The sequence below is a fragment of the Mus caroli genome, chromosome 5 (assembly GCF_900094665.2).
Source record: "Mus caroli chromosome 5, CAROLI_EIJ_v1.1, whole genome shotgun sequence".
Taxonomy (NCBI): domain Eukaryota; kingdom Metazoa; phylum Chordata; class Mammalia; order Rodentia; family Muridae; genus Mus; species Mus caroli.
This window is the reverse complement of record NC_034574.1, coordinates 79,764,317-79,776,990: the sequence shown is the minus strand read 5'-3', so window position 1 is coordinate 79,776,990 and position 12,674 is coordinate 79,764,317. Positions and strand designations below refer to the sequence as shown.

Sequence of the window (12,674 nt, the reverse complement as noted above, 5' to 3'; positions counted from 1 at the left end):
ATCCCTAGCAGAAAGAAAAATTAGTATGGAGTAATTATTTTTAAATGTTATCATGGAGTTGAACAATGTGCTACATGTGCAGAACTATGTTTTATATATATATATATATATATATATATATATATATATAAATATTCTGAAGTGATGCTTCATAAAACTACCGTTGCGTTCAGGGAATCAATATTGAAGTTTAATTAGATATTTATTAAAGAGGGGGTACAGACTTCTAGAATCTTATTTTCTGGTACAAAAATTCACATTCTTAGATTTCAACAAAACTTCTAAATCAAAGTTATTGAGAAATGCAACAGTAATTTACATTATAAACAAGTTACCTGGGTGCTTCTTGTCCACACCAGAGCCCCAGGCTCATTGTTCATTCCCCCCTTCCTCTTTGAAATGATACAAAAATGCATGTCTGTAATAACCTAGCTATATTTATTTCCTTATAACCCATGGATACTGTCCTAGAGCTTTATCAGCTGTCTGGGGTTGAAAAGCACAGACAGTGAAATTTTGTTTTGCTCACCCTGTCTTATTCATCATTTGTATTTATTTTAGAAATCAACAAGACAGAATCAGACAACTATTTCAACCATTGTAAGTTGAATGTATTCATTATGATTGTGTTACCTGATTGCAGGAGGGTAACACTCTAGAACGTTTACATGTGCTTTTGGTGGATTCTCCAGTGACAGAATAATTTGCATGATTTGTGCCTATCTCATGGCCTTCTGTTTTGTCTCTGAGTTCCAGTAAGGAACAGCAAGATTGGGAAAACTTCAGATTGGGTGTACAGGTGCCTGAGACCACGAAAACGGAGGGGAGTGAGTTAGACAACTATTGAAGAAAAAACAAAACCACCCTTTGCATGTGTTATTATTATTTTTTTAGCTATAGACAGAAAATAAATGTCAATCTATTCTAAATAAAAGCATTTCGATATTGCTTGTTTACAATAGAATTTGCAGGTAATTGTAGACTTGTGGTGTATTTGACAAAATTAAATATGAAAATTTAAAAACCTAGAAATTTCTAGACTTAGTAGTTCATTCTCTTATAGCTGAGCAATCATAGTTATTTAAAGAAAATATTTACTAGTTACAGAATTGGTAACAGAATATTATTTATTTTTAAAATTGTAAGATGGCTCAGCAGGTAAAGGCACTTACTTGTTGCTAAGTCTGACAATCTGAATTCAATCCCTGGGACTCACATAGAGGAAGTAGGGAACCAACTACTGCAGGCTGTGCTCTACCCTTCACACACACACACACACACACACACACACACACACACACACTCACACATCAGTTTGTAGATATAAATATATTCACATGAAGTAAATAAATGTAATTAATTAAGATAAAAGCTGAGTATGTTGATTAATTCATAAATATCACTATCCTAGAACTAAACATATAATCCCATTATCTAAATGACATATTCTAGCCATCAATAATGATTAGCAATCTAGGATGTACTAGTTTTGTGTTAGCCAAAAAGGAAGCAAAATGGACAACCTGGATCTGCCCAAAGCAGCTTATACTCTGATATAACTAGATGCTTGAGACTAACTCATGACCACATAATTCTAACACAGCATTCTCCATCCCAGGGCCTTGCTATTTCAGAAGGTATCATGCCCCATTGTAGCCTTTCCATCATGATTGCATGAGCAAATATCACTGTAGTTATCTTTTCTTGACTAGGAGGAACTCTACAAAGGTTTCTATGATGCACAAGATAGTCACTCATAACAAAAACGTTTATGATTCTAAGTAGCAGTGGTACCCAGGCTGAGGAGAAACTCAATTGTAAGTGATGCTGAGGGAGAATACCAACAAAACAACTGACAAACACAGATGGAATGCCTTTGTTTGTGTTGCCCTTAAGGAAGCATGAAAGAAGTCATAATTAATTTAGTATGGAAGCAAGGAAATGATTAGAGAGGTCTAAGACAATTTCACAACCTGAGTAGACATTGACTAAATAAAATGTTATTATTTACAGAATCATAAAAGCATGAGAAGATGTTTGATCTATTAGAAAATTGGAATGCTTAAACAATTGCTAATTTGTCTCTTGTCTACTTGGCAGGTTGTGGGACACGACGGAACAAATCTACAGTACAGACTAGTGTGAGGATTGTTGGAGGGACACCAGTAGAAGAGGAAGAGTGGCCATGGCAAAGCAGCCTGCGGTGGGATGGGTCCCACCGCTGTGGAGCAACTTTGATCAACAACACATGGCTTGTGACTGCTGCTCACTGCTTTCGAACGTAAGTCCTGACCTTTGAGGATGGGGCCTAGGGAAAGTGAGTGTGATTTTACATTATATATTCATGAAATAGTTGATGAGTTTTGAGAAAGGGTGTCACAAATAGAGAATAGCATGTTTACCATAAAATATAGTGGGGATCTCAAAAAAGGTTTTATGGTCTCTGGAAATGAAAATGTTGCCAGAGTACACTGCTGTGGTGTAATTACTCATTGATAAATTTATGATACCTCGCTAAAGAATATGGGAACTTTAAGTCCTGTTTGAATTTTGAGCTTGTTTTCAAAAGGAGGAACTGATAGTCACTGCATATTCTTATCAGAACCCAAGGTTCTGCAGATGGTAGGTTTGATCCCTGAGAGGATATTACAAGAAGAAAAATAAGGAAGTGTGAAACAAATTCAAAGTAGCAAATTTTACAACTGAATAGTTGATGTATTTTAGAATGAAATGTTGAGTTTTTAACCTGGCACCCAAAATATTTATCATATACACAGTGGCAATTTTTTAAAAAGTTATCTTTGTCCTTCGTAGACTTCAGAAAAATATACATCCTTGTATGAAGAGGATGTGGGCACGTAGGATGTATTCAGTATCATTCACTGTAGGATTTTCTTTTTTCTTTTTTAAAGCATTAAAATGGACTTTTACATTTTTTGTTAGATTTTTTTTTATCTACATTTCAAATGTTATCCCCTTTCCTGGTTTCCCCTCCAAAAACCCTCTATCCCCTCTCCCTCCTCCTTCTCAACAACCTACCCACTCCTGCTTCCTGGCCCTGGCATTCACAGCACTGGAGCATTGAACCTTCACAGGACCAAGGGCCTCTCCTCCCATTAATGGAGCAGAGACTAGAGGAATGACCATCCAGAGACTCCCCCACCTGGGGATCCATCCCATATACAACCACCAAACCCAGACACTATTGTGGAAGCCAACAAGAGCTTGCTGACAGGAGCCTGATATAGCTGTCTCCTGAGAGGTTGTGCCAGTGCCGACAAATACAGAAGTGGATGTTTTCAGCTATCCACTGGACAGAGCACAGGGTCCCCAATGAAGGAGTTAGAGAAAGGACCCAAGGTGCTGAAGGGGTTTGCAGCCCTATAGGAGGAACAACAATATGAACCAACTAGTACCCCAAAAGCTCCCTGGAACTAAACCACCAACCAAAGAAAACCTATGGTGGGACCCATGGCTCCAGCTGCATATGTATCACTGTAGGATTTTTCTTTGCACATGTTGCTTGTAGCCACTGATGGTAAAGGCCTCTGTATCTGCAGTGGACATCATGATGCGTGGTTTTACACTTGATCTAGGAAGAACACCCTGTGGTTTCTCTGCCTGGCTTGAATCCAGAGCCCAGATCTTAGACTGGAAAGAGTTTAATTTCTGTTGCTATGAACTATAACTTAAAAATTTTTATACGGCTACCTGCAGATAAAAATCATTCCTTACAAATTATTACATTGGTGTCAAAGTAAGCTATACTTTACTATTACCATTATTTTACTTATTTATTTGTTTTTGGTAGACACAAGGACCCATCCAGATGGAGTGCTACCTTTGGGGCAACATTACAACCTCCAAAACTGACGACAGGCATCCGGAGGATAATTGTTCATGAAAAATACACATACCCATCACATGACTATGACATTGCACTGGCAGAGCTGTCTAAGCCGGTCCCTTGCACAAATGCAGTGCATAAGGTTTGTCTCCCTGATGCAAACCATGAGTTTCAGCGGGGGCAGAGGATGTTTGTGACAGGATTTGGAGCATTGAAAAATGATGGTGAGCATCAGAAGAGAAAAATCACGTCTCGTTGACCTAGTTTGGAGTTCCAAGGCATTTAAAGAACTGAGAGCTATATCAAAATATGCTGTGCTGGAGAGATAACTCAACGGTTAAGTGCACTGACTGCTCTTCCAGAGATCCTGAGTTTAATTCCCAGCAACCACATGGTGGCTTACAAAATACGCTGGCTGTTCATGTGAACTCAGGCTAAGGCAGGCTTTATGTCACTTAGAAGATACATGCATTCTTTCTTGCCACAGCCTCTATTTATTGCATTATTGCTTTTACTGTAATGGTATTGTAAAGTTATGCGAAGGAGCAGATATGCCTGTTGGCCACTGAATCTCTTTTTCTTTTATTTTAAACAAGTGTGTACACCTGAAGTGTGTGTGTGTGTGTGTGTGTGTGTGCATGCATATTCTTATATACTTGTTGTGATGTGAGTGTGTATAGGCCAGAGGGTGATGACAGATGGTTTCACTCATTCTTCTTCACCTTCTTATTTATTTATTTATTTATTTAGAAACAAGATGTCTTTTTTTTTTAATCATCCTTCTCTCATACATTACACTCAAACCACAGTTTTCCCTCCCCCCACTCCTTCCAGTCCCCCGATTCCCACCTCTTAACATACCCCAGATCCACTCCCCATCTCTTTCTCTTCACGAGTATCAACCAAACATGGCATAGCAAGTTATAATAAACCTAGGTATAAACCATCATATCAAGGCTTGATAAGGCAACCTATAGGAGAAGAAGGGTCCCAAGAGCAAGCAAAAGGGTTGGGGGCTCCCACAAGGGGTAATAGCAGCATAGAACTTGTGGGAGTGGCCAGTGAATGGCTGGTTTGTGGACTCGTACTGATCAAATAGTTTCTGGGCAGATCAATGTTTTCTGATTAACCAATAAAGAACATGTTTCACGTTTTTTGTTTTGTTTTGTTTTGTTTTGTTTTGTTTGTTTGTTTGTTTTTAAAAATTAGGTATTTTCTTCATTTACATTTCCAATGCTATCCCAAAAGTCCCCCATACCCACCCCCTCTCACTCCCCTACCCATCCACTCCCATTTCTTGGGTGGTGGCGCTCACCTTTAATCCCAGCACTTGGGAGGCAGAGGCAGGTGGATTTCTGAGTTCGAAGCCAGCCTGGTCTACAAAGAGAGTTCCAGGACAGCCAGTGCTATATAGAGAAACTCTTTTTTTCTTCTTGAGACAGAGTTTCTCTGAGTAACCTTGGCTGTTCTGGAACTCACTCTGTAGACCAGTGTGTCCTCAAACTATAGAGATCCACCTGCCTCTGCCTCCCATGTGAAGATTTTCTTTATCTATTCTTTGGTTAAGGGATATCTAGGTTGTTTTGAGTTTCTGGATATTATGAATAAAGCTGCTATGAACATAGTTGAACAAGTGTCCTTGTGATAGGATGAAGCATCATTTGGGTATATACCCAAGAATGATACAGCTGGGTCTTGAGGTATATTGATTTCAATTTTCTGAGGACTGCCATATTGATTTTCAAAGTTTTTGTAGAAGTTTACACTCCTACAGGCAATGGAGGAGGGTGCTCCTTGCTCCACATCCTCACCAGCATGAGCTGTCACTTTTGTTTTTGATAGGATGTCTTTTTATTTTATTTTATTTTATTTTATTTTATTTTATTTTATTTTATTTTATTTTATTTTATTGGTTTTTCAAGACAGGATTTCTCTGTGTAGAACTGGCTGTCCTGGAACTCACTCTGTAGACCAGAGTGACCAGAGCTGGCCTCAAACTCAGAAATCCACCTGCCTCTGCCTCCCAAGTGCTGGGATTAAAGGTGTGCGCCACCACGCCTGGCTTTGATAGGATATCTTACTGAACCTAGAGCTAGATGTTTTAATTAGACTGGTGGCCAACAGACCTCCAGAATCCACCAGTCTCTGCCTCCCCAAAACTGGGGTTTCAGGCATGTGCAGACATGACACACTAGGCTTTACCTACTGAATTTCTTACTACTAATAATTTCCTGTTAGCCATGTGAGAAATGTGAGTTAGCGTTTGATAATACACCCAATTTGATGATTAAGTAACCAAACAGTTTTTTTCCCCAGACATAATCTTGTGGAGCTTAAACAACTTGAGGTTTTTATTAGGCACTAAATTGTTTATTTAAACTAGTTAGAAAGTATTCAAATATTACTGTTCTTTGGGCAGTGGTGGCTTATGCCTTTAATCTCAGCATTTAGGAGACATAGGAAGGCAGATCTCTGTGGGTTTGAGATCAGGCTAGTCTACAGAATGAGTTCAAGGACAGACAGAGCTACAAACAGAGAAACCCTGTCTCTAAAAACAAACAAACAAACAAACAAACACAAACAAACAAACATCCCCAGCTTTTTCTTAATACATGCAAGCACACACACACACACACACACACACACACACACACACACACACACAGGTGCACATGCACACGCACACACACCTGCACACACATACCTACACACACACTCACACACACACACTCTGCCACTTATATATATATATTTTTCCTTTTTAAGGCTTATAAAATACAGGTATCTATAAACATGACTATTTTTTCCCAGGTTTCACCCAGAATAACCTTCGGCAAGTACAGGTGGACTACATAGATACCCAGACCTGCAATCAGCCTCAATCTTACAATGGAGCCATCACTCCTAGGATGTTGTGCGCTGGCTTTTTAAAAGGAGAAAAAGATGCGTGCCAGGTAAGAGCTTGCCTATTAGCATGCTGTACAACGACTTGTTCACCTTTCATTTAAAAATCATTACGGATTCACAGGAAGCTGTATAGAGTTCACAGATGAGTCACATGTCATGTTTTGTTTCTATTTTTTCCTTGTAATTTATTTTTTTATTCACTTTACATCCTGGTCTCATCCCCTCCCTCCTCTCCTCCAGTCCACCCTCACAATCCCTCCCTCATTATCTTCTCCCCTCCTTCTCCGAGAAGGAGAAGTTCCCCTTGTGTACCCTCCCAACCCAAGACATCAAGTTGCTACTGGACTAAACACATCCTCTCCCACTGAGGTCTAACCAGTCAGTCCAGCTGAGGGAAAGGGATCCAATGGCAGGCAACAGAGGCAGAGATAGCCTCTGCTTCAATTCTTTAAATAGTTTGTGCTACATGCTATTTTATTGTGTGTGTGTGTGTGTGGACATGCATGTAACATGTCATGCATGTGGAAACCAGAGGTCAACTTTCTGGAGCGGGTTTCTCTTCTTCTGCATGTCTGTTTCAGGGATTGAGTGCCGAGAGCCAGGCTTGGTGGCAAGTGATTTTGATGTACTGAGCCTTCTTGCCAGCCCTCAAGTGTGTTCTGTACCCAATTTTCTTCTATGGTTACTCTCACATAGTTATGATAAAACTATAGGGAAATGTAGTTACATAAAATCCGGGGAGTTGACAGTGGCCCAAAAATATGCTTCTAGGTATATGGTATTTTGCCACATTCAGATAGACTTATGGAATTGCCATTGCAGTTAATATGGAGTTTATTCCATCACCCTGAAGATCTACATTGGGTAATAAACTCCTGGCTTCACCTTTGGCCTTTAATATCAGGCAATTGCTATTTTTCTCTATCTCTGTAATCCTGTGAATTTCAGAATGTTAAGTAAAATCACACAATTACTTGTTTTGGATTTCCATTTGGTGTATCTGCTACTAATCTCTACTATTTCTTTGTAGAAAAAAAATCAGCAATTCCTCTAACTTGGTGTAGATACATGGATGTGATATAGACCTTACCACAGTCCAATGGTATTAACTTTTTATTCACTGGAGTGGAATATAGAGTAGAAAAGATACCTCCCTTTAAATCTCATTATAATTCTTTTTTTAATTAAATATTAGTAAATACAATTATTTACATTTTCTTCTCTTTGGAGATCTACATTAAACAATGTTTTCCTTCATTGCTAAGCATAACATAAGCATTCAAGTGGAGAAGAAAATTCCGTTTACTCAAAGATTTTCATGCCTCTTTACCTACAAGATTCCTTTTCTGTTTCAGGACTTTCCTGTAAGCATACTTTTAATGTAGGTCTGTTGATGATAAGGTTACTTTGTTTTGTTATTGTTGTTGTTGTTTTGTTATTTGTTTGTTTGGTTGGTTTTTGTCTGACAAACCCATTACTTCTCCATCATTTCTGAAACGTAATTTTTCCAGATATAGAGTTTGACATTGACTCCCTTTTGGGGCCCTTTACATCATGAGCATTTGTGAGCAGGCTGATCTGAGTATAAGGAACCAAACTCGGTCCTCTGAAGAGCACTACACACTTTTAGGAGTCAAGCCATTGTCCGTGTTCGTTCTCAGTAATAGGTTACTCACCACTTTCTGGTGGGTTAGATAATATTACAGAGGTGGTGTTTCAGCTAAGTCCACATTACTGTTCATTCTTCAGTGAAATGAAGATTTCATTTATGTACTGAAACCTGAGGCCTACACTGATCTCTCAGCAGCAGAACACCTTTTTGTAGGTAGCTGAACACCCTCCCCCATACTAGAAATTCACCATGTTCATTATAGTTTAGCTTGGCTAAGTAGCAAATTCTTCCTCATGGGCTGAGTTACAAACTAGCAACCTCTCTCTTTTTCCTTAGGGTGACTCCGGAGGTCCACTTGTTACTGCAGATGTTAGAGATATATGGTACCTTGCTGGAGTAGTGAGCTGGGGAGATGAATGTGGCCAACCCAATAAGCCTGGTGTTTACACTAGAGTGACCGCCTTCCGACACTGGATTGCTTCCAACACTGGTATCTAAACCAGAGGGATGAAATGGATGGTTTCATCTGTTGACTGTTCTTGGAGACACACAAATGGAAAAGAAGCCTTGCAAACCAGGAGGGCCCAAAACACCACACTGAACAATCTGAAGTGTATATTTCCTTCCCAGCATTGCTTTTACAGGAGCATATTGCTGCTGCCAGGTGAACTCTGCCATTTAATTTTCCACAAGTGTTTTGTCACCCAAATTTCAGCTCAACCATCTAAAGTATTCATGCATACATCCAAGGTGAAGCAACCCTTTCCTTCACTCATCAGCTTCTCTCACATTAGTTAACTTCTTCTTTTCAAATGTAAGATAAGGAATAAGGAAAATATAAAAAGAAAACAACTTACATTAGTGATATCTTAAAATAGAACCTGGGGGAATGATCATATTCAGTATAAAAGACGATCAAGCAAATGCAGCAACAGACTGTTCAAAATTCTATGTTGGAGAAGTTGAGGAAACAGAGAAACTAACATATAACTTAATTTTTTTCCTAAATAACTAACAAGAACAACACAAGAGCTACTGCTTCCTATGGCTACATAATAACTCTTTGTAATGTACTTGTCATGAACAAACCAAAGCAAAGATTATTTATTTGCAATTGTCTTGCAGAGGATGCCAATATACAGCCAGTGATGAAATACACAATTCACCTACTTGCTTGACATCATAACATGAAAATTAATGAAGGAATGGAGGGTGTGGTGTACGTTACTAATCAATTTACTGTAAATTCTCTCAAGGTTTGAGGGTAAATTAAAGGTTTATTTCAAAATAATCACCTCACCCTATGTGGTAAAATAATTGTATACTTGAATGGAATTTAAAAAGACTCAGCCTAAACTAACGACTCTGGTGGGATTATCCTTAACCTCTTCCAAACTGCAGATCTTGACTGGAATAAGGTTCAGATATTGGTGTGTAGTAATAGTCATGTGATTGTAGTTGGTACTTGGACTTTTTCTTTGAAATGATGGCAGATTTGCTTTCTCTGCCAGAACTTTTGGCCTGTGCATGAGAAGTGGGCATGGTACATTCATCTGTACTGAGATGTTACTTGATGGGTCGACAAAATAGGGAAGGCATTCTGGAAGCTACATTAATGCTGTGCTGAATAGGTACCCACTTAACACAATACTGAAGAGAAAGAAACAATGTGATCCTGGCCTCCATTGTGATCTTACTTTGATAAATTATTGCTGATCCATTAGATATCCTATATCCAAATGATCCAGAATGTAATGAACTTAGGACTGATGCTGTGGTCTATGACATGTTAATGGTAAGTTTTCACCAATGCATTCAGCAATCATCTCATTGTATACAGACTCAAAGAGAATACATAATATAGCATGTTGTACCATAGGATATTGAAAACCAAGATTGTCATGAAAAATATTGACTTCTATGAACTCAAATCATATTCACATATCAACTGATAATTTGACACTTGTCTAAAATAAGGTATAAAAACTGACATGAATTGTCAATATTTAATATTCTGAATTACTGTTCTATTTAATAAACTCTTTGGGGAAAATTGAGAAATTAGAAACTTTAAAGGTATATAAGACTATTAAAATTAGATTACTTTCAGAGACTTGTTAGAAAGTGATTTATGTGGCTGGAGAGATGCTCAGAGGTTAGGTATTCATACAGCTCTTCCAGAGGAACTCACATTGGACAGTGCTCAACAGATGTTAACTCCAGCTCTTGGGACATTCAACACCTTTGGCCTCTATGGGAACCTTTTCATAGGACTACACACAGACTACACACCTACAGAGAGTGGGAGAAATAGACCTCCTTAGAGAAGAATGTACCATGTGGCATCCAACTATATCCATTGGTATCTAATACCGACTGGTCCATCCTTAAATAAACATGTAAGTAGTATTATACAGGTTGAGCAGGTCGTACTTGTATATATAGAAAAATATGTATCTTATGTAACAACAATTAATTAAAAAGGGACCACAAATTTGAAAAAGAGCAAGAAGAGACAAATGGGAAGGCTTGGAGGAAGGAAAGAAAAGAAAAGAAAAAAAAACTACAATAGTATACTGCTCAAGAAAGCCTCTAGGTGGCATGCTACAGCTATGGGAAATTAGGAAAGAGATGTGAATTTAAGGCCATTTGTGTTATCAAAATATAGTGAAAACAGAAGTCAAAATTCTGTATCGTGGGCTCAAAAAAACACAAAATAAAATTTATGTTTGAAAACAAACACAGTTATGGGTCAATTCAAGTTAATATAGGTCACTTGTTAGTGTCTTCCAAATTTCTGGAATTTGGGTTCCAAACTAAAATAAAATTAATGTTGGATCATTTGAGAATCTCTCTCTACAAACCAACTTTTAAGGATTTAAACTGAACATAAATTTTAGAGGTATAAATTTAATGATAGTGCTACATTCCTTAGATAAATATATGTAGTGTTTCCTTATATAAGATACATAAAGAATAGAAGTTTGTGTCACAACAAACTTTTGTTGCTCAAGACAACAAAATAAAACAAAACAAAACATAAAAAACAAACACTTCTTCAAATGTTACATGAAGTAGTCATCACAGTGCCATATCGTTAAAATAGGAACTTGTTTTGAAAAATAATGTAAAGAGAGCTTTAGTGTACTTCAGGATTTCAGTCTGAACCAAGACTGGAGGAGGTTAGGAAGTGGTGATAGCAATGTGCATTAATTATTCAGAACAGGCATTTCTCTTCCCTATCTTTTATCCCATACCACCAATAGACTTTACTCCACATAATACTCTTTCAGTACATATTATTCAATGGCTCTTCTATTTATTTCATTATGTGGAAAGTTTAGCTTTATTATGCAGTCATGTGTCACTTAACAACATTTTCCTCAGTGACACACTATGTATAGGATGGTGCTCCCATATGATTAGAATGGTGCTAAGAAGTTTCTTTAACCTTCTGCTGTTGTAGCCATCATGATGGTGCAGAACACTGTACTAGAAGTGTATTTGTAGTTACACTGGTGTGACTACACTGCTGTGCAGACCTACTACACTGTCAGTTGTATGAAAGTAAAGTAAGTTATCACTTAATAATGATAATAAATGACCATTGCAATAGTTCATGTGTTTAATATATTACAGTTTTTATTGTTAATTTAGGATGTACGCCTTCTGCATTAAAAATGTTCACTGTAAAGCATTGTGTCATGTTATGCTGTCATCACCATCCTCATCACATCATCATCATCATCACATGTTTCGTTGAGCAACTGACCTCTCTTGTCTAGTTTCGCACACAGGATATGTTGTTCATTTATGCTGATAAATATCCTGTTGATTTTTTTCTCAGAATGCATCTCATCAGAAAAGAATGTATGGCTGTATTTACATTTATTTATTTATTTAGGTTATTTTATTTGTTTACATTTCAAATGTTGTCCCCCTTCCCTGTTTGCCATCTGCAAACCGCCTATCCCATACCCCTTCCCCTTTGTCTCTATGAGGGTGCTCCTCCAACCACTCACCCACTCCCACCTAACTGCCCTCACATCCCCCTACACTGGGGTATCAACCCTCCACAGGACCAAGAACCTCCCCTCCCATTGATGCCAGATAAGGCCATCCCCTGCTACATATGCAGCTGGGGCCATTTAATGTATCTGTCATAAAAATGAAATAGCTAGACCATAATTTCTTGTTAATGTTCCCTTAACAAAATATTTATTTGAGATTATTTCAAAATACAATTTGTGATGTGGACTCTCATTGTTGAAGTTTTCATTTTAGATTTTTAAAGTGATAAACCTTATG

The 12,674-nt window shown here is 37.9% G+C and overlaps 1 protein-coding gene across 1 annotated transcript in view; it reads left to right on the top strand.

Annotated features, from left to right (window-relative positions):
- LOC110295270 (transmembrane protease serine 11E) overlaps positions 1 to 10,918 on the top strand; it is a 42,382-nt gene extending 31,464 nt beyond the window's left edge. Inside the window, exons 6-10 of the mRNA XM_021163757.1 lie at positions 562 to 600; positions 2,101 to 2,281; positions 3,812 to 4,071; positions 6,659 to 6,801; positions 8,703 to 10,918. Coding sequence (XP_021019416.1) covers positions 562 to 600; positions 2,101 to 2,281; positions 3,812 to 4,071; positions 6,659 to 6,801; positions 8,703 to 8,864 — 785 coding nt within the window. The 3' untranslated portion in view covers positions 8,865 to 10,918. The remainder of the gene's footprint in view (positions 1 to 561; positions 601 to 2,100; positions 2,282 to 3,811; positions 4,072 to 6,658; positions 6,802 to 8,702) is intronic.
- Positions 10,919 to 12,674: the final 1,756 nt, after the last annotated feature.